Here is a 25,179-nt window from a genome sequence, read left to right on the forward strand (position 1 = left end):
TTTTGTTTGTAAAGACATTTGAAAAGGTGAATGCTTTGACATTGCTTTAATTCAAGCCCCAAATTATTCCACAAAGTAACCCCACATACATAGAAAAACTCCTCCTGGTGGAACCCGCCATTGGGACCACAAAGTTCCCAGATCCTCTCAAACTGTACGACTGCTCTTTATGAGAAAACATATTTTGAAGGTCCACAGGTAATAAATAGTGATACGCTTTATATTATATATGCATTATATAATTTAACAAGATCCTGCATTTTTAACTTAACTTTAAGGCTTAATTTAAGGCTACTTCACCTTAAATGTACAAAAAATTGACATCTGAATTGCACAATATCGTCACATGAACCACCCACCCACCTTATTCAAAATGTTTAGCAATATCTTCTAATAATTTTTTATTTATTTAATTATTTTTTTGAAATGTCAATCATACAAGTATATCAAACTTTACAAATTGTTACAGATTTACCGTGTGTAAATGTAAATATATATATATATTGCAGCCAGCCTTCTCTCTGAATTATGGGGTCCAGCATTTTCTCTCTTTAACCACCCGATGTCGCTCCGTTCATCTTGCACTCCGCAGACATACGCTCTTGTGTCATGCTGCATTTATTCTGATGGAGAACTGGAACAACCAATCTCTTCTGGCTTGTTCCAATCTGTACTGCAATCTTAAATGCGAGGTTAAAGACTTAAGATAAGAGGTTACGCGCGTTTAAATAGAATCTCTGATCTATGGTGCACGATTTGTCGTTTTGTGTAGTTTCACAATTAACTCAGTGTGCGAAGTTTTTGTTAGGACCTTTCCATCTGTGCAGACCATAACACGAAGGAAGCGGAAATTAACAGCCCGCTTGCTTTTCCCGGAGCCACTCCGGAGTCGGGAAAATTAACTGCAACAGTAAATCGTATAACATGATTTTACTGTTGTTAAAATACAGAATTTTCATTTAGTTTCACTTTATTTCACTGCGTAAGGAGGATCGAAGAGGGAGAGATCTGCACCCTGATGCGCTGGGTAAGTCATTTTTTTCTTATCTAATCAGCTGACGAAAAGAGAGTTACACTGGAATAACTAATGTTCGACTGGTTTCAGTCAGATTGGCGGATTTCTAGATAGAAGTATATTTAGATGTGGGTGAGAGTAAAAAAGAAAAAAAAGGCGAAGGTGTTTGTGTATGATTCACATTGTTGAAAAGTTTAGTTTCAAAACAAAGGATCTCATCTTCACAATCACAGCATATTTATCACTAAACGAATCGGTTCCCTTAATCCTAAATATTTACATATACAACCGATTATATTACACCCACTGCAGACGAGCGACGCGAAGCGACAAACTATAATGCTCGTATTAACATCAACGAAGCTGTCTCCAGTCGACGTGACAGATGCCCGGGGCCCACTGCAAATTTAGTTCAGCCCCTCTCCGAGCTGTCCGAAGGTCAGTCTGGACTCGAGCGTCCTGACAGCATAATCATAACGGCAAAGTGCTAGAATATCGCATCACTGGCTGTATCAAATAGCGGAGAGAACAAATCTTTTAATTGATTCGTTCGTTCGTTCGTTCCTTTGCACCGACTCGTGTTTTGTTCGTCCGAGTAAGGGCGTGACTCACTGGTATTTTCTGCCGTCAGCAAATAATATTCGAGTGTGGACTGTGGAAGGAGATTTTCATTGGTTGGTTTGTTTGAACGAATACGCCCCTTACTGAACGAGACTCGGAAAATCGTCTCTGAATCATTGACTTCGAATACGATTTGTGAACGATATGGATGAACGAGGCATATCTCGTTCGTAAGCGATTTGAAATAACTGGCCATTTTTACGTAAATATGGATCTGCTAACCGACTGAAGGGATGTCGTTCACTCTGTCCGTAATGTGTATCAATCCCGTTGACAAGGAGAGCAGCGAGGAAGAATTATGACCACACAGAATTAACATGACGTAAGCACGTTTACGTAAACTCATTATTATTTATTAAGGCTATTTTATTTATATAATTGCTCTTAATCAAATTCATGCAGTTGAATGATCTGTTTTGTTGTCAGTTAACAAGTTAAAAACTCTCTCACTAGAGCTTCTTAGTAGACTTATGGACATAGATTTTATTAAAGGATGAGTTTTTAACGAATCGGTTGAGTGAATGATTGACTCAAACACTGTACTGAAAGTACTGAAGTACTGAAAAGGCATCTGATGTGTAAGCGAATCTTCTTAGTGAATCGATTCAACTGATCCGAAACAGTGGTATGAATGAATCAATCTTCAACCTATAGCGTATAAAAGCTTAACGGGATCTTGTCGTGAATGTCTGTAATGACGCATCTCACTCAGGAACGAAGGATTTGTTTGTACTTGTAATTAGCTAACATGTAAAAGTCCTTTGTTGTGACTTCAGTATTGCAACCAATGTGTCAGATCAGCATTAATCAAGCTCTCACCAGCCTCGAGCCTCACCAAGACACCCCACATTACATCTGGTTCCTCTTATTGGCTAATAGTCTGTTGCAAGAAAACGTCAGCTCGACCCAGTTATTTCGTTCTCTTTATATTTGCGTACATTGCACAGCTGCTTCATTCCACATCTAATTAAAAGGGAGAACATTTTTTTTTTACTGATGCTTCGTCCATAGATAACTACATTTGGTTCAGATCTTTATGTCTGTCTGCAGGTTGACAGCACCCAGACAAGGAAGATCTGTCACTCCACAGTCAGCAGTGACAAGGACAGATATTGGACTGAATCAGATCAGTCAGGACTGTTATTCTGCCTGTAGAAGCACTTCCTTCTGGAGCTTTATATCTGTCTCGTGTCCACACAGTCCATGCCATGGAGGCATTAGCTAAATACGATTTCAAAGCTACTGCGGATGATGAATTAAGTTTCAAGCGAGGAGAGATTTTAAAGGTAAGTGCCGTTTGTTACTGCTGCATTTTTTCATTCCCGTCTTTCTGTATGATCAAGCTATGAGGAAACTGATGTCTACAGAAATCTCTAGCTTATCTGTTTGTCCTGTTCCAGTGACTGGTTTACAGGTATTCAGACCTATTAACTCTAATCAGTTTTTGAAATACAGCATTGATTTCATAAAGTCTGAATGAGCAAGTCAATGTCTAGCCCGTTTTATCTGTATATCATTTTTCACATGCACATTGTTTCAAAGCAGCTTTACAGAAAATCTTAATTAGAGCAGATTAGAGCTGGGTGGAAATATAGTTTACAATCTGGAACGATATAAACAATAACAGAGTAAGATGTGCTATATGTTATGTACTGATTTACATGAGTGTACTGTATGTGTGTGGTTAAAGTTGGATGTTCTATATTTGCAACTTTAAATATAAAGCTATTATATATGGGTGATCAATATATTTTACATTTTGCAATCATATGAATAATCAAGTGGTGGACTGCAACAAGAAATTATAGCCCGCAGTTTTTCACTGATCTTAGGAACTCAGCATTGTGAATTTGGATGTCATGTCGTCTTGTTTATCTGCTTTAAACTGAACAAACATTAAATAAATTTAAATGAAGGTATGAAAAAACTTTCATTAGCTTTGAGGCCATAAAATATTTTATCTTGGCTCTTATTGCTGCCATATTTTTTACAGCTTGATAAGTTATGCTCTAAAATTACATAAGGGTGTTTGCACATATTTCATTATATTCATTGGTTGCCGGGGCACAGTTCTTTTTTGTTTTTTTTTGTTTGCCCAGTAAAGTGGGAAACAGACTTATATTTTTCCCATGATGTCATAGTGTGGCCTAAATTACATTTAGGTTCAGATGATAGCATGAAAGAACATGACAACCATGAGGAAAAGATGGCAAAGGTGGGGTTTTGACACCTGTTCACAACTGCCATTAAAATGAATAAGAATGCTTTCTCTTTATATTATATAGACCTCCTTACCTGCAACTAGCTTGAGAGTTGCATACAATAATCTTCAGATTTTGAGGGTCAGTAAGATTTCTTATTTATTTTTTCAAAGAAATTAATGCTTTTATTCATCAAGACTGCATTAATCATAAGTGGCAGTTTTCTTTTGACCTTTTATTCATCAAAAATCCTGAAGAAATACATTTTCCATTTTCAACACAGATAATAATAAGAAATGTTATTTGAGCCCCAGATCAGCATATTAGACAGGATCTTGTGACACTGAACAATGAAACAAGGGCTGCTGGAAATTCAGCTTTGCCATCATAGAAGTAAATGACAATTTTATACATTCAAATGAAAAATGGTTATTTTTAAATATAATAATATTTAACAATATTCCTATTTTTACTGTATTTTTAAACAAATAAATGTATCCATGGTGAGCATAAGGGTACGGTTTGCTGCTTAGGTGAACGCAATCGTATCAAATCGCGGAAGTGAACCGCTTTTAATGACAAATTATTTGATGAAAATGTGTGTTTGTGTGTGTGTTTCACTCACTTTACTGATGAGCGTGGCTGACGCGCTGCAAGCAGAGAGCTGTACATCTCATTTATGTTCGCCTTCAACGTTCTTTAGAGCATTTTCAGTACATTCGTAAAATGTAATACATAAAAGTGCAGAGAGTAATGTTATGCATTTGCCGCCTTCTCCTGCGCTGTCGTTACCAAGCAACGGGGTAAACAGCTGCTGGCTTGATGACGCAAGCGAACCGCGGTTCGGCCTCAAATATTATAATATGAACACAGTCCAGTGGGGGCAGGGGGAGGGGGGAGCAACCGAACTCGGGTTCGGACCAGGCAAGTGAACCAAGTGTGAAAGCACCCTAATAGACTTATTTCAGAGACATTAAAAAACACATCCTGCTTCTTAACCAAGGTAAGTCACACTAGCAACTCAGACTCCCCCCAACCATCCACCCCTGAAGGGTTCAGCTTCATCCAAAAGATTTTGGACTGGATTCAGAAGCGCTTGCCATCCTGCTGTAATTTAATTTAGGTCATGGATCAGCTATTCTTGCCCCCTGGACCTTTCATCTAGGAAAACGCAAGGCTTCATAGTGCACATCATTCTCAATGTTTTAGACAACTTTTAATCAGCAGCGTACATAAGTACTCTCTGCTTTTGCATTCTACCAACCATTCTACCAAATATGATCACACACTGCCCCTTTTCACCCCCATTTCACTTTGTATTTGGCATGCAAATAGAGTGATAGAGATACTGGGACAATTTTAACTCCAGCAGAGGTTATATATATATATATATATCAGGGATGGGACGATAACCGGTTTTATTGATAACCGTGATAAAATGTGCTGAAGGTTAGTAATATCGTTTAAAAATGAATTATCATTAAAACCGTGTTTGATTATCGCGGTTTTAATAACTCACTATTAAATCATGTCCAGCCAGCAACAGTCTGACGCAAGCGCAGCGCACAACGTTTTTTTTTTTTTTTTTTCGAGAAGGAATGGCGAAAGTCAGTGACTTTTCTATGCTTTTCTATGCTTCTACACTTTTCATTGTAAGGAAGGAAATGCCACAGAATTTAATCTTTCTTTAAATTAAGTGCATAGAGTTGCTTGTTTTATTAGTTGTTTGTTGATTATTAAATATAAAACTTGCTGAAATGTTTTCAGTGTGAGCATCAACTATTTTTGAACACTTTCATCTCGTTTCAACAAAACCGTGATAATATTGATAATCGTGATAATTTTAGTCACTATAATCGTGATATTAAATTTTCATACCGTCCCATCCCTAATATATATATATATATATATATATATATATAGTGTGTGTGTCTATGGCAAGTGGGATAAATCTCAGTAGGCTAACACTAGCAACTTTTCTTATTATGTCATAATTACTATTTATCATACTAAAATTGCAGCAGTGTAAAGAGAGGGGTGCCAGACCTTTATCCCTGATTGTCTTTTCTTTGTTGACTTTGTCCCCATTTAGATAGAAGAAGCTTGGGAGAGTTAGTCTTAGTATTTTTTCTTTCCCTGCTCTGTGGCAATGCCAAAAATGCCTACAAAAAAATCCAAAATCCAATCCTGGGACAGACAAAAAAGCAATGATGGGATTTGATGGTATCTCTGGATTTCTGTAATTTCAGAGCAATTTATGGAAGCTACAGTGCTAATCGGCTGAATTCGAAAACGGTAAAACTCAACTGTTTAACTCTAGGGAAGTTGAAAAATTAGTGGAGTGTTCCTTTAAGCTGTTTGTTGACAGTATAATAGGCAGAACACTTCTGTTCAAGTAACAAAAATATATATTTTGCACTATATCTGTCTGTAGTGCTTTGACCAAAAAAAAAAAAAGCCATAAAGAATGTATTTTCAGTATTTCTTTAGGATCATTCATACTGACTTGTTGGGTTCGATTGAATTGAACTGAAGTACGTTTCCCCTCTTGGTGCAGACCTTTTTGGCAGGTGTGAATACAGCAATCACACTTCGGTGCTGACCAAACAACCGTACCGAGATCAAGCTGAAGAGGTGGTCTCGGTCCGCTTCTAAATGAACTCTGGTATGGTTCGTTTAAGGTTTAATTATGAACCGACCTCGATCTGACCAAATTGCAAAATCACACTCAGAAACAGAAAGCTTGTGCATAAAGTGCTGTTATTTGCGTTTTAATGGTTTAAATCACTTGTTTTTAAACTACATTGCTTAAAAACACATGCAAATGATGAGTTATAAATAGGCTAAAGCTTGCTGCAAAAAATACCATTACTACGTTGGGGGAAAATAGTAAGGAGATAATTTAATTATTTATTAATAAACTAGTGTTGTATTAGTCAGTGCCACAGTGAAGTTGATGATCCTGACTTGCCATCTCATCATTGGCCACACCTTTAGAAAGAAATGCATCTTTATGGATTACATAATAATAAGAGTTTTTGGTATTTAATCTTGTAGTCATTTAAAGATTTCTATAGATATATTCATCATGTCTGTAAGGAAAATATTTAGAGGAAAATATGTTTTGGTGCATTTTTGTGAAGCACTCCTGTTCAAAGATCAAGAAGACAAGTGCATCCTATTTGTTTTCTTTATTTTAAAAAAGCACAAACTTTTCTTGATGTTGTGAGTGCAAAAATAGACCTTTTACAGTTCAGAACGATGTATTATTTTTACCTTTATGAGCAAAAGTGATGGCATATTTAATTTGTTTCCACTGATGTCCTGAAGCATGCTTCAGCTTCCACTCTCTGCCCAAACGATTGGATATGCACCTAATTGCGCACATTTACAGTGCTTCCCACACTTAAACTTTACCTGGGTGGGCCGCCCAGGTATATTAACAGCCGCCCAATATATATGGAGAAACATTTTTGCTTTTATTATTATCCTTTTATTATATCCCTATTATACTTTTTTTATACACCAAAAATAATGAAACCATCCGCAATCGCTCAACTAGTGGAAAATATCCCCTTTCTTATCTACTCGTTCTATGTGTGCGAGAACTGTTTACTCCCACTGATGTCCAAACATTCACTGCACTGTAGAGACACGGCGGATATTTCACAGACAAAGACAGGGCTCGACAGTCCGGGTGCTTCAGTCGCAAATAAAAATACATATTTGCTAACTGTAAAATGTAAGGCGGCACATTTATGTTAAGCAATTGCTTAATCACTTGAGTTGATGAACTATGACAATGTCTATGACTGTATGACCTTTATATAATATGTTTTAGACTTTTGTAAGAATGCATATTTTCTCTCTCATCTTAATGATCAGCCCGCAATAGTATAGACATTTCAAAATAAGAGCCCCTGTGGTTTTGGGGGCTTGTTTATAATTAAAAGTCACACATTAAGTTTTTTTTTTTTTTTTTTTTTTTAATTTCTGGGCATTATTGATATTTTGGTTACACAATTGTATTTAATTTAATTTCCATTTCATTCATAGTAAACTATTTCTGGCTGGAATTCTTCCTCACAGGAAGATAAGACTAAGAATATTATTTGACATATATTATTCAATATATAGATTTTACTAGTAAAATCTGTGTCCCATTCACTGAGAGAGACACTTATGACTAAGGAGAACTCTACCATTTAAATGCTGTAATTTAGCATAATTTACAATGCATAATATTAGTATGTAATTAAATGTAATAGTAGCCTATGTAATTAAAATTAATTCCAATAAACTAAAATATTGTTACAAAATTACACATTATTTGTTACCGTATTTGTCACATGTAGTAGACCATTTTTGTGCCGTGGTTAATAGGAGGATTTTCCACCCGGCTACCACCAAAAGTATATTTCATAGCTATGGGAAGCACTGATTTATAGGTTAAATGTTTAAACTAACATTGTGATATATATCAATTGATTTATAATTACAACGTCTTACAACACTGTCTTCATATGATGCTCATAAGTTTCTTCTTATTGTGTTAGTACCTGATAACACGATACTTGATAGGACCAAAAAAAAACAACAACAACAACATTGTATTTGGTCCAGACCAAAGCAAGTGAACTACCTGACTTTCCTGGTGTGAATACACCCTTAGGACACTTACGCAAAAGTGCCTCTGGCCACTAAATAGATTCTAGAAATGACGGTTCTACGTGACATGACTAGAAATGCTACTGTCTGTGCATAAACGATACCTGCAACTGTATTCTTTTTCTTATACTGTAGTTGCAGCCAAACATAAAATATATGTGTATATGTTCATAAAATTGTTGATAATTATATGTGAGACTATTAAGACAACAAAATGCAAGTAGTGCAAGTCTTTAGTATTCAGATTTAAATTATATATTTAAGAAAATGTTGGGTTCATTGGGATCTCCTGACATATTGCTTTTGCAGGCTCACTATTCACTGATTCAGTGGTTGAGCTTTTGGGTTGACATCACTGATGTCCTGACTTCACAACACTTAATAGTAGGGCTGCACGATATTGAAAAAAATGACATTGCGATATTTTATTTTTCTGCGATATATATTGCAATATGAAATCTAATCAAATTTTTTCTTACAAACAAAAATGGGAATAAGCACACTTACATTCTCATTTTAAATGATTTAAACATCGACACCATCGTGTCAATTGATTAAAATGCGTGAGGGAGAGAGAGCAAGTCAGCGCTCGTGTTGTTTGAAGACGGTGAGTGTGCGGCCGGGCTTGCTCGCTCTCTCTCTCTCTCTCTCTCTCTCTCTCGCACGCGCTCTCTCTCTCGCGCGCTCTCTATCTCTCTCTCGCGCGCGTGCTCTCTCTCTCTCCCGCGCTCTCTCTCTGCCCTGTTAAACTGACAGGACTTGAAAACACATGCAAATGATAAACTTTCACTCAATTAATTAATCCGCGAATCACATTCGTCAAGGGCCGGGGAGCAGCTGGCCCGTACAGTTAATGAATAATGGATCAACTACGACAGCCTACATCGCACATCATGCGGTGTGACTATCGTGGATTCGTACATCGCGATATCGATGCTTAAACGACACATCGTGCAGCCCTACTTAATAGTGCCCACTCACCACATGACTTCCAAGGTCATCGCATTGCTGTTCTTTTCACACTACACAACTTTTGTTTCTTTTTCGTTGCTGATGTCATTTTCAGTCAGGCCTCGATATTTAACCTGCAAAATATCTCTTGTGCATCTGCGAAGCATCTTTGATTCTTATAGTTTTCATCTTTGAAAATTTACACAAATGTCCAATAGTAATAATGCTCAAATTAATTTTGAGTTTGAATCTAGAATAAGCTGCTGAAGGCATTCCTACCAGTAGCAGATCTCCATTACCCCTGAACACAACAATAATCTGTTTATTACAGATATAAAGCTTAGGTAGGCCAGCCTGCTGAGAAAGGTACATGCCAGACATGTTGTTAAAACTCCTGGATTTAGAGGATGTTATTATAAGCCCTATATGGTTTGCCTGTATGGTTCGTTTAGTAGGCTTCTATGATTATCCTTGAATTATAAGATCCTGCAAAATCTCACCCAATGCCACTATGCTTGATTTTCCATTTTTGTCTCAAGAGCAATTATGCTTCCTTTTCTTTTATAAGAGCTTTAGGCACACTGGACCATATTTCCTAGAAAATTTTTAATGGCCTACATTAGCCAGATTGGTTGTGCAGTGTGAACATTTCTTTTCAAAGAAATGTATATTTTTATTCCGTAGGGACGCATTCAATTAAAAAGCGTTAAACAAAAATATTTCTAATTTAAATGTATGATTTATTTTACATTTTAATAATTGTTTACAATATAATTGATTTGCTTTGTTTTCGGTTGAATAAATGCAGTTTTGGTAAGCATGAGAGACCTTTAAAAATATTTTTTTTAAATCTTACTGACTCTAAATTCTGTAAAAAGTCTTCAAATATATTTATTATTAAATAGCCATAGTAATGTGTAGAATGTTTTGGATAACACATTAATTAATTACTTTATTTTCTTTTTTACTTTTTGTTTGGAACTTGAGTAACAAAAACATAGAAAAAGTTTAATGCTATACTTGATATCAAAAGAAAATATTCAAAAATAAAAACACATTTTTAGGGCTACCCCCTAATAGTCGACTATCTGTTAGTAAACCTGAAAGAACATAATTTGTAGATTCTGCACATGCATTTAAAATCTATTTAGGCATTTAAAAATACTATTTAACTATTAGTTAAATTAACATCTAATGAACATCTGTTATGGTAATGATAAATAGGTTAATTATTTTGGTAATGATAATAAGTATACTAGTCCGAGATAATGTAGAAAAATCGGATAATATTTGCTAACCCTAACAATCTGTCACGGAACGCTCGACAACGCCTACTCCTGGTTTCACCAGATCCCTCTCTCCTGCGTATTAGGACTGCTTTTCCTATTACCCTCCTCTGCTCATTATCTCATGATTAATCTCGTTATCATTGCATGATTATCACCTGGTTACCCTCAGCTCCCCTTTATCTGGACTGTTCTGCTGATCGTTCATTTGTGAAGTCTTGATTTACCCATACTCTGCCTCTAACTTGTTTCTCGTGTTTGTTCTTGTGATTTTGACTTGGACTCCATCTCGTTTGTGAACCTAAGCTGCCAGCCCTTTGACCCACGCCTGTTTGAGTTACGATTCTTGGATTGCCCTTATCTGTGTTCTGTTTAGTGTAATTTATTCTGGCCTTGCCTGGTCTCCTTGAGTTGTATGACTGTCTATCTCTGCTGGCTTACCTGTGTTAATAAAATACTGCAGATGGATCCGACCGCCTCAGCCTCTTCGCCAAAACAGGATCCAGCAGATTTCCATCGACTGGCCTCTGAGGTATCCTCTCAAGCTAATGTGCTGGCCGCCCATCAGCAACAGCTGGTCAAATTAACAGCTCTCACCGAGGAGCTCGTGAGATCTGTCCGAGCCCTATCCTCGCCGAGCACGGCTGAGAATCAAGCTCCGAGTCCCGCTGCACCTGCTCCCGTTACACCTGCCGTGAGTAACACTACTAACCAGCCTAAATTATCCCTTCCCGAGAAGTTTGATGGCTCACCTTCTGCCTGTAAGGGATTTTTGTTGCAGTGCAGCTTGTATTTTAACCAGCAGACACAGTCCTACTCCACGGATGAGAGCCGCGTTTCCTTCATATGCTCCCTACTCACCGGCCGAGCTTTGGAATGGGCTACTGCACTCTGGTATGGAGGTCAGCTCTCTTTCCCCTCTTATGATGAGTTTCTAAACCAATTTAGAGAGGTGTTTGAACATTCAGCGGGAGGAAAGGATCCAGGAGAACTACTGCTCACGTTACGCCAGGGTAATTCTACCGCAGCAGATTACACGCTCTCTTTTCGGACCCTTGCAGCTCAAGCTGGATGGGAGGAGGAACCTCTGAAGCTCCTGTATCGCAAGGGACTCAACTCGGACCTCCAGGGAGAGCTGGCGTGCGGCGACGACGGTAAATCCTTGAATCAAATTATGGAGCTTGCCATTCGCCTCGACAACTTGATTCGCTCCCGACGCCCACCTCTCAGGTCCAGTTTCTTTGAGTGTGCTTCCCCCAGCACGGAGTCGGAGCCCATGCAGATTGGTTACACACGCCTCTCTACGGCGGAGCGGGAGAGGAGACGCCGTAATCATCTCTGCATGTACTGCGGAGAGGCGGGACATCTGAGAGCTACCTGTCCGGTTAATCTAGCGCTCAAGAATTCTGCTGCGGTGAGTTCTAATCACTCTTCTAAATTATTTTCTGTGGATAGTTCTTTGAAATTTAACGGACAAACTTTATACGTAAAAGCCTTGATTGATTCGGGAGCTGCTGGAAATTTGATCGACCTTGCATTTGCCAAAATTCATCATGTTTCTCTCCTCGCATGTGAGTCTGGTGTGACCGTGGAAGCACTGGATGGACGCCCCCTGGGGTCTGGAGAGGTGCAATACACCACACAACCCCTCACGCTCAGCTTCGGGACACAGCATTCTGAAATTATCCAATTCTTCACGATTCACTCGCCTGGGCATCATATAATCTTGGGGGTTCCATGGCTAGAGAGACATAACCCCCAGATTTCCTGGTCAGACGGAAAAATATCCCGGTGGTCCGCATTCTGTCAGATCAACTGTATGGCTGCTTTCCCAGGTTCTGAACTCCACTGCGCTTCTCTCAATGGAGTGGATTTTCTGAGGATTCCCCCCGAATACCATGATCTAGCTCTGGCTTTCAGCGAAACCGAGGCCTCTCATCTTCCGGCTCACCGTACTGGCGACTGTGCCATTGAGCTTGTGCCTGGGGCTGTACCTCCACGCGGAAGAGTTTACCCGCTGTCACAACCTGAAACGGAGGCCATGAGGGCGTACATTGACGAACAGCTGGCTAAAGGTTTCATTACTACCTCTACATCCCCGGCTTCCGCCGGATTCTTTTTCGTTAAGAAGAAGGATGGGGGCCTTCGGCCGTGCATCGACTATCGTGGTCTTAATGAAGTGACAGTGAAGTACCGCTATCCTCTCCCGTTAGTCCCAGCAGCCCTGGAGATGCTTCGTACTGCCCGCTACTTTACCAAGCTGGACTTAAGGAACGCATACAACCTGATTCGCATACGGAGTGGTGACGAGTGGAAAACTGCATTTTCTACTACATCCGGGCACTACGAATATCGGGTAATGCCTTTTGGCCTGTCTAACAGTCCTACAGTTTTTCATGCCTTTATAAATGAAATTTTCCGGGACATGTTACATCAGAGAGTTATTGTCTACATTGATGGCATTTTGATTTATTCTGATTCCCTTGAGGAGCATGTCCAAGATGTTCGTGCGGTCCTCAAGCGCCTGATTGATAACCAGCTCTATGCCAAGCTCTCCAAGTGCGAGTTCCATCAGACACGTATCTCCTTTCTGGGCTATATTATCAGTGCGGACGGAGTTTTGATGGATGACAGCAAGGTCAAAGCCGTGGTGAAGTGGCCACAACCTTCCTCTGTTAATGAGCTGCAACGCTTTTTGGGCTTCGCCAACTTTTACCGCAGATTCATCCGCAACTTCAGTGTGATTGCATCTCCCCTCACATCCCTGCTTCGAGGAGGGGGTAAATATTTTAAGTGGACAGCGGATAGTGCGGCGGCCTTTGCTCAGCTCAAGGAGAGATTCACTTCTGCTCCTATTCTCCATCACCCGGATCCCGGGAGGGAGTTTATCATTGAAGTGGATGCATCTAACACAGGAGTGGGGGCTGTGCTGTCTCAGCGGTATGGTAACCCTGCGAAAATGTTCCCGTGTGCCTTCTACTCTCGCAAGCTCAACTCTGCCAGAACGCAATTATGATGTGGGTGATCGCGAACTCTTGGCCATGAAGACCGCCTTTGAGGAGTGGAGGCACTGGCTGGAGGGAGCGCGTCAGCCTTTTACAGTGCTCACTGATCACAGGAATCTGTCACGGAACACTCGACAACGCCTCCTCCTGGTTTCACCAGATCCCTCTCTCCTGCGTATTAGGACTGCTTTTCCTATTACCCTCCTCTGCTCATTATCTCCTGATTAATCTCATTATCATTGCATGATTATCACCTGGTTACCCTCAGCTCCCCTTTATCTGGACTGTTCTGCTGATCGTTCATTTGTGAAGTCTTGATTTACACATACTCTGCCTCTAACTTGTTTCTCGTGTTTGTTCTTGTGATTTTGACTTGGACTCCATCTCGTTTGTGAACCTAAGCTGCCAGCCCTTTGACCCACGCCTGTTTGAGTTACGATTCTTGGATTGCCCTTATCTGTGTGCTGTTTAGTGTAATTTATTCTGGCCTTGCCTGGTCTCCTTGAGTTGTATGACTGTCTATCTCTGCTGGCTTACCTGTGTTAATAAAATACTGCAGATGGATCCGACCGCCTCAGCCTCTTCGTCACACAATCATGCATTCAAGTTCAAAACAGTTTTATTGTGCAATGCTTCAAAAATACAAAACTCATATCTGGCCCTTATTTGCCATGTATTACAGTCGAAACTTCATCTTGGTGAAAGAAGCTGCTAACAGTTCTGCACATTAATCTTTTCTGGTGGTTTGGATATATTCTCTGGTGACCTCTCTAGTTTTTTTTTGGACCTCTCTGCCTTCCATATTCACAAGTCCCAGCTTTCTCTTCCTCTTCTCAAGTCTTCTCAGTCTTTTCCTTTGGTTTAAAGGGATACTCCACCCCAAAATGAAGATTTTGTCATTAATTACTTATCCCCATGTTATTCCAAACCTGTAAAAGCTTAATTTATCTTCGGATATTTTAAGATATTTTGGATGAAAAATGGGAGTCTTGTGACTGTGCCATTGACAGTCATAATGTTACGGTTGAACCACTGATGGCAGATGGACTATTCTAATGATGTCTTTCGTACTTTTCAGGACCTTGACAATGTAAGTTACTAAGCAGTCAATGGGACAGTCAAGATGTAAAGTAAAGATTTGGGTAAAAAAAAAAAACATGATTCCAAATGTAATGCAGTGGAGACTTGTTTTATGTCGAGAGTGTGTGTGTATGAATTGTCTTGGGTTCCTATGGACAGAGCTTGTCAATGTTAAGAGCAGGCTGGATGACAGATTTTGTCAGAGGCCTTGCGACTCTGCTCTCTCTCTGCATGACTGTTGTCAACGCCTCCTGATTTTCACTTAACCGGCATGCCATGACAATTACGACCGGAAGTTATTCAATTTCGCTGAGAGCTGATAACATGAACAACAGCAACTGTTGGTGATTTCATGCAATACGCATGTGAGCCGTGTCTTTAAAGGTACTGTATAGTGCGTGTAGTGGCGACGGAGAATGTAATTGATGTAATTATAAACCGTTTCCCTGCTCCATATGGTTTGTCTCTGTCCACATACAAGAATATAATAAAAAATTTGTGGTTATTATGAGTTGATTGGATCCAAGTGGGGTGGTGTTGGCACAGTGGATAAGTCACATGCCTTTGGTGTGAGAGACCCGGGTTCGAATCCACTGTGAGACACCAATATGTCCTTGAGCAAGACACTTAACCCCTAGTTGCTCCAGAGGCGTGCGACCTCTGACATATATAGCAATTGTAAGTCGCTTTGGATAAAAGCGTCAGCTAAATGAATAAATGTAAATGTAAAATCCATATTCCCTATACTTTATTTATTTGTTTTTTTTTGCAATCATTCCATGAAATTAGGCCGAGCCAACCTGACTGCATTTATTTTTTAACCAGACTGGACCCAAATGTAAATGGTATTGAAATGTGCAGCCTGCAGCCCCACAGTAAAGATCAATCCTTATTTGTCCCCTTCTCCACTGATTTAACATTTATTTAATTTATTATTACTTTACATTATTGCCTGCCTGATTAATGGTTATAAAAAAAAAGTTATTTCTAAGTTTGGTTTTCAATTGTGATCAGAGGATTGGAAAAATAAACATGATAGCCTAATAAATCATGGATTCTCGTTGTCTGCTCTGCAATGCTGTACCTCATCTCCGACAAAGGCATTCTACACACACAAAAAAAAGACCTTCCTGCATGAACAGGCACTCATTACGGTTCGTGATGGATCTCGTAGGTTAGAAACATATATGTTCCTTTTCTACGTTTGTCTCTCAAAAATTCACTAGTTACTATGTCAGGTCTTATCAGGTCCATCTCGTCAATGTTTTGGACCTGACCCTGCTTGGGTCTCGGGTCCGAGCTCAGGTTTTCGGATCCAATAAAAAAAAAAAATGGACATGCATGTAGAACTGAGAATTTTAGTTCACGCTCCTTGTATTTCAGCAGGTTTAAAGGAATATTAATAAAAAGTAAATGTATTTTCAGTGTTGTGCAAACTTATGCCTAAACTACATTTGTTCATCATTTTGTTACTGTTTTATTATGTCGTCCCTGTAGCAATCTGTAGCTGTATCTGTAAAATCTACTTTTTTTATTTATTTAATTTAATTTATTATATTTTAATTAACGTTTAATTTTTTTTTTTTTTTTTTGGCCCTTGTCAATGGTTTGCCTTTAACATGGCAGAAATAGCTTTTATTTTATTTTTGTGTTTCATTTTTTTATTATTATTTGTCATGTTGGACCTAATTAGGTTATCTTATTGTACTCTTTTGGGCACAAATGCACCATCAATTTCTAAAGCATTTCTATATTTTGCTACGGTTTAAAACTCTTTCCCACTTTCCTGCTGTTACTGTGCACTTTCTGCCTAGCAACAGTGCTTTGCTGCTGGCAAGCAGGCTGCAGCTAGTATGGTTTCCTCTGAATAGGGATTTAGTGGTTGTGGATTGGGCCCAGCTGACATCTCTGAACCACAAACCTGTGTTTATAATTTGGTATTGGTTTTGGCATCACATTCAGCTATCTGTCTGCTGTATTTTTTCTTTTTTAAGCAAAGCTCTGATCCTGTGTTTTATGTCTTGTACCAGTTTTCATCCAACCACTGTGAGGGGATTTACTGGAAAGACACAAAATTGGGGCAATTTTTGCATATGCAAATTCTTCACTGCGCCCACATAGAGATTTCCCGAGACACTGATTGCTTGTTATTCACCAAGATGACAAAAGGGAAAAGTGAAAAATAAAACTATATTTTCCTCTCTTTATTTGTTTCTCATAGTGGGAGTAGATTAAAAAAAATCTAAAATAAAAGTAAGTCTTTATAACTGAGCTGTAAATATAACTAGCTGTGTTCATTTCTTCCACCCAGAAGTTACCAAAACCTACTTTCATTCTCCCCTTTTTTAATATTTGGAATTTGACATCTTGGCTTATTTATACTGTCACTCTATTTTTCTTGAAGGCAGAGAAAAGAGACGCCATGGTGCGGTGGGAGTTAAAGCAGATTAATGGTTGTTTACAGAGAGAGGGGATGGGGGGAGGCCATCTTTCTGAATTGTGAGAACGTCCCAGGCTATAGGATAGGATTCCCAAGACGGATGTGTCATAACATACTTGACTTAAGCAAGAGTGACTTAAGCAAATCTGCTGTGAGCCTAAAATAATCACATAAAGTGATGATTTTTCATATTTGTCCACTTCATCTGTTTCAGCACTTTACCTCTGAAATTGTACACTGGGCAGTAATGTTCTCCTTTCTTCATTTCATATTTGATGGTGATGGTCATTACTATACATGCTGTTATTGTGGGTACAACGTTGTACTTCAGTTATAAGAAAAGAAACATCAAATCCCAGCCATCAGGACCGATGCTAATGGCCCAAATCTTTTTGTGTTATCCATCTGGTTCAGGTTTACATTTCCACAAAATAGACTGTTTGCAGTGTATTTCTCATTAGTGCCAGAGAAGTCTTATGTATACAGGATGTTATGATTAGGGATGGGTACCGAAACCCGGTATTAAAAAGGCCCCGGGGCTAAATTATGAAAAACCGTAGTATCAGTAAGATCTGACGGTATCGGTTCTGCTTTCGGTACTGGACGGGAAAAAATTAATGTACTATGTATTTTTGCTTAATAATGTTATCGTGCACATTTTATCTCACCAAACATTTCTAATGTGCGATCATATTAAGACGTTTGTCTGTGAGATCTGCGAGATCTCTCATGCGCGCCGCGGAGGCTGTCTGTCAGTCACACACACACCACAACTAGCGCAGCGCACACACAGACTTAACCGTATGACAAATCCTGCTTAATAATAAAGAGTGACGATGACGAAGAGATTTGCTTAATAATGTTATCGTGCACATTTTATCTTACCAAACATTTCTAATTTGCGATATTATTAATACGTTTGTCTGTGAAATCTGCGAGATCTCTCACGCGCGCCGTGGAGGCTGTCTGTCAGTCACACACACACACACACAACAAGAACGAGTGCTGCGCACACACACACGCATAAGGGGCCGTTCACATTTCGCGTCTTTTGCGCGCTCAAGTTCGTTATTTCAAATGTAGGCGCGCGGTATGCGACACGCACGTGGTGCGACGAGCTCGTTTTTTCCAGGCGCGTCCGCACCGCATCGAGTTAAAAACATCTAAACTTTTCAGGAGCGCAAGTGCCTGAAGGCTTTGGGGAAAAAATTAGAAAGCGGCGTGCCACGCGTTTTTAGACGCGATATGTGAACGGCCCCTTACAGTGCGAAAACGCCTGCTTAATACAGAGAGTGACGATGGCGGAGACAGCAAACGGTTCCAAAGTGTGGTTATACTTCACTAGAGTTGATGCAGACAACGCTGGTTGCCATAAGTGCAAATTGTTGCATGTAAGGGCGGAAACACAAGCAATCTGTCAAAGCATCTTTCAAAAGTGCATTATGTGCAGACAGAGAAATGCTAAGTTTTCGACTGCCTAACACAACACAAAGTAACACAACACAAAGTACCGATAAGAATACCGTTAAAGTACTGGACCGTTAAGCAGTATCGGTAAGAGTAGTAATACCGTTAAAACCTTAACGATACCCATCCCTAGTTATGAGTAGCTTAAAGCTGAAATGAAGGAAATTTCCTGTGTGCTATTTATAGAGCAAGGCCTTTGGTTTTAAACACCACAGCCAGTGATATGGTGGGCTCTTTAGGGCTCTTCTGTGGGCTGATTGAAGGTTTACTGTGACACCATGCTGGTCAAGTTTTAAGTGTCTTTTGTTTTCCCATCAGGTTTTAAATGAAGAATGTGACCAGAACTGGTACAAGGCAGAACTCAATGGAAAAGAAGGATTCATCCCTAAAAATTACATAGAAATGAAGCCACACCCGTAAGTATTTGCTCTTTTTAGTCAACAAAATATTTAACTTATTATCAATTACTCACCCTCCTGTCAGAGATTTTTCTCATTTTTGAAACACAAATGAAGAACATTTAAATGTTTTTTTTGGCCCCTTTTTTGAATGTCTACTGGAAAAAAGAACTGAATCTTTAAAAAGTTAATAAAGACTGTAATCGGTATGAATTGAGCATTTTAATCAAAGTCTTCTGAGAAAAAAAAAAAATATATATATATATATATAGAACAAGAACAGATTTAATTGAGCTCACCCTTACTTGCCTGGCCAATGAGGTTTATACTCACTTGTCACACAAGCTACATAGCCCTGCACATAACATGCAGGATTTTTTTTTTTAAATCATCCACACAACATAATAATTTGTTCCCTCAATTTCTTATATTGCGTTCACTATTTTACTTGAAACAAGGGAATGAGTTAGGACATTTTTTTATTATGTAGTACACACTATTAACTTTTTTTTCATGTCATGTGCAGGGCACTGAACAAACACATATGAGTTTCTGCAAGAACCAGTGAGGTTTTTCTCAGTGCCTCAAGCAATAAAACATCACTGTTTTGTGGAATAGACAATTTAGGGCCAGAAATCTCTTAGGTTTCAAGAAAAATATTGAACAAAAGTCTTCCAAGTTGGTTTGGCACAACATAGTTTTCATGGTTGAGTGAACAGTTCCTTTAATTCATTATTTATACAAAGATATCCTGCATTTCCTCTATGTTAGTAACTGTAGGAAAATAATCCAATAACCTGTATTTAAAATTACATTGTTGAAACTTTAGTTGTTTCTTTTTTGTTGCATAATGTCAATGTAATGTCTGATTATTACCAGTTAGTTATGACCTTATGAATCCATGCCTCTTTTGGAACAGTACCTTTTAATATACACAAGGTTGGGGAGTTGTTACGATCGGAACCCAGAGAAACATAGGAGACGAGAGATCCAAACGCAGTATGGTATTTAATGGGTAATCCAAATCAGAATCCAACAAGCAGGGGTCAAAACCAGAAATTAATCAAATTAAACAAACAATAGGGATAGGAACAGGAACAGGAACAGGAATAGGAACTGGAACAGGAATAGGAACTGGAAACTCGGAAGGCGAGGAAACTGGGTGACGGAATGAAAGGAATCCATGAAGACAAACAGAGAAAGACCGGTTAATATAGGCAGGGTAATGACTATCAAGTGAAGACACCTGAGTGCAATTAACAGGAGTGCAATTACTGTGATGAAGGGACAAGGCTTTGTGGGAATTGTAGTGCCTACGGTGAGGTGCCTATGGGGAAGTGAGACCACTAGTGGAGACTCAGGGAAACAGAGACCAGACAGCGTGACAGGAGTAAAAGAATAAATGTAATGGCATTATGTAATCAGGATACAAAAAAATGGTAACTGTAATTTTGTTATGTGTGGCTGTAGTCTAAATAAGCATACAACAAAGGTGTAAAGTACAGGGAAGTAATTTTAATAAAGCCACAGGGAGAACAGAACACAAATCACCATTATCAATACAGAACAACCTAATTGAGGAGAACACTGGGCTTAAATAACTGGAGGAATGTATTCAGTAAGAACAGAAACAAGTGTGGAGTTAATTAAAAACTAATGGAACAGATCAACAAGGGACCTCTAGAAAATGGGAATACAAAACAGAAACATGTACAACCACCATGTCGAAGCAGAATGTCTGATGACCACATGGAGAAAGGCCTTTGTTACAACAGAAGGTTTTGCCCAGAGCTATAGGTTTTAACTGAATGAACAGTTTGAATGCGCATTTAGTCTTTCATTATATGTGACCCTAGACCACAAAACCAGTCAGTTTGAGCTGAATAAATAACCTTTCCATTGATACATGGTTTGTTAGGATCTGACAGTATTTGGCCGAGATACAACTATTTGAAATTCTGGAACCTGAGGGTGCAACAAAATCACAATACTGAGGAAATCACCTTTGAATTTGTCCAGATGAATTCTTAGCCATTCATATTACTAATCAAAATTGAAGTTGTGTTCATTTAATTATTTATTCCAAATATCTTCATGGAACATGGAACATGATCTTTACTTAATATCCTAATGATCTTTGGCATAAAATAAATTAATTTTGACTAATACAATGTTTTTTTTTTTTGCTATTGCTAAAAATATACACCAGCAACTTAACTGGTTTTGTGGTCCAGGGTCACATATATGCCAAATGTTGCCAACAGACTAAGTGTGAAACTTCACAGGATTAAACTTTGCAGTTATTTTGAATAGTACAATATTATTAGCATTGTTTAATGTTAACATAATTCAGTGCATATGTCCTTCTATTTGCTTGAGAAAAATTCAAATTTGTATTCTGTATTATTTTGCTGTTGTGTTTCTGTTGTGTTCTGGTTTCATATTAGCAGAGCATTTAGTTCCAACATAGTTACAATGCATTTTCTTAAGTATTTTATATTGTGCAACAGATTATAGTTATATTATATCTTGCATCATATACATAATAAATATAAGTATTTGTGATGATATTGATTGCACTTGAATTTATTTACAAATGTGACCTTGAAGGAAAGTAATCAGATTACTTAAATTTCATTGTAACGTGGGGTTTTGTTTCTTGTTCATGGTTTTCATGTCTTCTATTTTGCCTTGTTACGGTTCCTGTCTAGTCATGTGATTCCCTTGCCCTCTTGTTATCCTGCTATTGGTTCCTTTGCTCAATGTGTCATGTTCTCATTGGTTGTCTTATGGTGTACTCACATTAGGCATGGTTGCCTTGAACCAAGCCCAAGTGCGATTATCCCCCCTCCCCACTCCCCCACTGGCCTGCACTCCCACTTGCACTAAACTTTCCAGCCCATAGCACGCTTACGTCATGTATGAGATAACAGAGAAAACCACTTTCGCTAATATTCTGCTGAATAATTAATAATAATTCATTTATAATCATGCCATGCATTGATTTTCACTTGTATGTATCAGAAAATTATTATGGAGACAGCTCAGGTTGATGAAATAATTTGCAGCTTTATGAGAGCTTTATTCACAAACTACATTTCCTGTTCATCAATAAGGTAAGATCCAGAGCCATTATAAACCTAAATATACTTGATTTAATAAAATTTATTGAAAATTGTAGAGTAGTAGTAGTAATACAGTATGTATGCAGTCGTAATGTTGACAATAGTGCACATAAAATAGATCTTTTCCACGCTCCAGCATCTTTTCCACGCTCCAGCATGGTTAAGCGCTCACACTGCATGCGTTCTGCGGAACCGTGTGCTAGCCCACCTCTTCCAACCGGGCCAGGGCCAGCTAAACGAACCGTGCCTGAGCGTGGCATAGAGCACTCACACTAGTCAAACGAACCAGGCTTGGGGTCGAATGCACTCGGGCATGGTTCAAAATGCCTAGTGTGAGTACAGCCTTAGTCATGTGTCTTGTCTCTCATTGATTGGTTTTTATCAGGTGACCCTTATTGTTTGATATATATACTGTAGCCCTCATATTGTCATTGTCTCAGGTCGAGTATTGTCCCTCTACCTCTGTTGGTGAGTTCTTGTTTATGCCAAGTCTGTTCATGCCGTGCCATTCCAAGTCAAGACTGCTCAAGTCAAGTCTGTTCAAGTCAAGCATTTCTTCATTTTTTTGGATGTTTGGATTTCACCTTGTTTAAATAAAGCTGCACTTGGGTTATCACTACACTCGCCTCCAGTGAAATCTTTACATTCATATTGTGGTGCTTGGATAACATTACTGGATACTTTTTTCATTAAGTCATATGTAACTGTAACGGAATATACACCCCCCCCCCCCACCCAAGACTGATTATACAATATACACTAATACCAATCTAATAAACACACTCTGTATTTCTAATACTCAAGTTCAACTACTGTCCATCCAGTAGACCTGGACACAATTATATATTATATATATCTGATACATTACAGATGAGATTCCCTGTCTCATAAATGCTTTACAAATCTCTAAATCTGAAACTCATCTATATTGGCATGTCAACAGTGCATTCTACAAAGTTTCTTTAACTACTGCTTTTGTATTTGTTCTGAACACGCAGCTGGTTTTATGGGAAGATTCCCCGTGCAAAGGCAGAAGAAATGTTAAATAAACAGAGACACGATGGAGCTTTTCTCATTCGAGAGAGTGAGAGTGCACCTGGAGACTTCTCGCTGTCTGTCAAGTATGTATTGGTCATTCTGTTTGAATCAATTCTAATGTTTTGCCAATTTGTATATGACTGTTCTAGTAATGAACACTTCGAAACAAAGGCTGCTGCTTTTGACATTTTGATGCAGTAATTGAATCTGTTCTTTTAAATAGGGGCATGTCAATGAATAATTGATGCAATGCAGCACACAAAATGGCTGTTCTCAGCACTTTATTTGTGTGTTATTGCAAATTATTTTTGTGTGGTTTCTGAACTAGGGCAACACTGTCTGAATCATTCAAACAGTTCTCCACTGATAGCAGCAGACATCAGAGCTCATGATGAACTTAGCAGTGCTCTTCACTGTAATTGCAATATCCAAGTGGATATGATGTAATTCTCTATACACTGTTTGCTTTCCCTTTCCCTTAGATTTGGGAATGATGTCCAGCACTTCAAAGTCTTACGGGATGGAGCAGGAAAATACTTCTTGTGGGTGGTCAAATTTAACTCATTAAACTCTTTAGTGGATTATCATCGGTCCACTTCTGTGTCCAGGAATCAGCCCATTTTTCTCAGGGACATTGAACAGGTACCACAGGTAGGACTAAAGCAGTGATTTAAAAGATTTTTTCTGTATCAGAATTATCATAAATAGTTTTTAAATACTTAAAACATAAATACTTCAAACCAATATTTGCACCAACTTTTTATCCTCTAATTAATAAGAGCTTAAATTTGTCCCTATGTAGAATTGTTATTATTATTATTTTTTAAATAAAGATAAGATCTATTTGAAAATTAGCTTCGATGTTTTTGGGGGATGTCAGCTCTAGGGCATCAGTGGCTGTTCAGTGCTCAAAAACCCTCCGAGGGCAGCCTTATCTTGGCTAGCTCTTCTGGAATTTACTGATGGCTCAGAAGTCTCAATAGTAGTTAAACATGAGATATTATTTGTTGTGGGTAAATCTAACTGCCAGTCTTTGGTCTCATTCTATTATTTGTTCCAGAGGAAATAGCTTTGGCCAAGGCCAAAGTTACATAATGTTATATTTTATTGGGTATAAATAGAATAGATAGATAACGTTATATTTTATTGGGTATAAATAGATAGATAGATAGATAGATAGATAGATAGATAGATAGATAGATAGATAGATAGAAAGATAGATAGATAGATAGATAGATAGATAGATAGATAGATAGATAGATAGATAGATAGATAGATAGATAGATAGATTATTACTCCAACAAACTAGTCTAAGCACAGTCATGATTGATTGCAGTTACAGCCAGGAATTCGACCACATTCAAGGCAATATTGTCATAATTCTCAACATTTCTACTTTTGTTCCTCAGCATTCCACATATGTTCAAGCTTTGTTTGACTTCGACCCTCAAGAGGATGGAGAGCTGGGTTTCAGGCGTGGAGATTTTATCCATGTCCTGGACAACTCGGATCCTAATTGGTGGAAAGGGGCTTGTCATGGACAGACCGGAATGTTCCCTCGCAATTATGTCACACCTGTCAATCAAAACATGTAACTTTCATAGAAAATGTTTGCTTGCTTAAAGCACCTGTGGACTTCCAGCTGCGTTGCCATGGAAACAGAAACCGCAGATTGATGGAGAAAAAAGGCTCAGTTGGTGATATGGTTGTCGATTTGCGGAAAAATAAAGACTGTGCTGTTTGGAGTGGTTGACAGTTTAAGAAGCACTACTGGCTGTGTGAGGAAAAACGCTCCAGACTGATATTCATGTACTGTGTATCACATCAACTTTGCTTCTTATGCAACTTTATTTCATGTTATAAGACATCAGCTATATAAACAAA

The 25,179-nt window shown here is 38.6% G+C and overlaps 1 protein-coding gene across 3 annotated transcripts; it reads left to right on the forward strand.

The window, feature by feature from the left end:
- The first annotated feature begins 586 nt into the window (after nucleotides 1–586).
- LOC132151939 (growth factor receptor-bound protein 2-like) lies at nucleotides 587–25,179 on the forward strand. 3 transcript variants are annotated; one of them, XM_059560499.1, is made up of 6 exons: nucleotides 587–1,027; nucleotides 2,687–2,922; nucleotides 19,053–19,150; nucleotides 23,256–23,378; nucleotides 23,778–23,937; nucleotides 24,705–25,179. In XM_059560499.1, exons 2-6 carry the CDS (start codon nucleotides 2,845–2,847, stop codon nucleotides 24,888–24,890), a joined length of 645 nt encoding a protein of 214 aa, XP_059416482.1. In that variant the 5' UTR covers nucleotides 587–1,027; nucleotides 2,687–2,844; the 3' UTR covers nucleotides 24,891–25,179. The 3 variants fall into 3 exon arrangements, with proteins under 3 accessions (XP_059416482.1, XP_059416479.1, XP_059416480.1); XM_059560496.1 differs by having other exon boundaries at nucleotides 589–1,027; nucleotides 23,778–23,946; XM_059560497.1 differs by lacking the exon at nucleotides 587–1,027 and adding an exon at nucleotides 1,917–1,958 and having other exon boundaries at nucleotides 23,778–23,946.

Source organism: Carassius carassius, chromosome 10 (assembly GCF_963082965.1).
Source record: "Carassius carassius chromosome 10, fCarCar2.1, whole genome shotgun sequence".
Classification (NCBI taxonomy): Eukaryota; Metazoa; Chordata; class Actinopteri; order Cypriniformes; family Cyprinidae; genus Carassius; species Carassius carassius.

Coding starts and splice junctions, on each gene's coding strand:
- LOC132151939 (XM_059560496.1), top strand. CDS start 2,845: ATGGAGGCATTAGCTAAATACGATTTCAAAGCTACTGCGGATGATGAA. Junction 19,151..23,255: donor ATAGAAATGAAGCCACACCC/GTAAGTATTTGC, acceptor CTGAACACGCAG/CTGGTTTTATGGGAAGATTC. Junction 23,947..24,704: donor ACATTGAACAGGTACCACAG/GTAGGACTAAAG, acceptor TTTGTTCCTCAG/CATTCCACATATGTTCAAGC.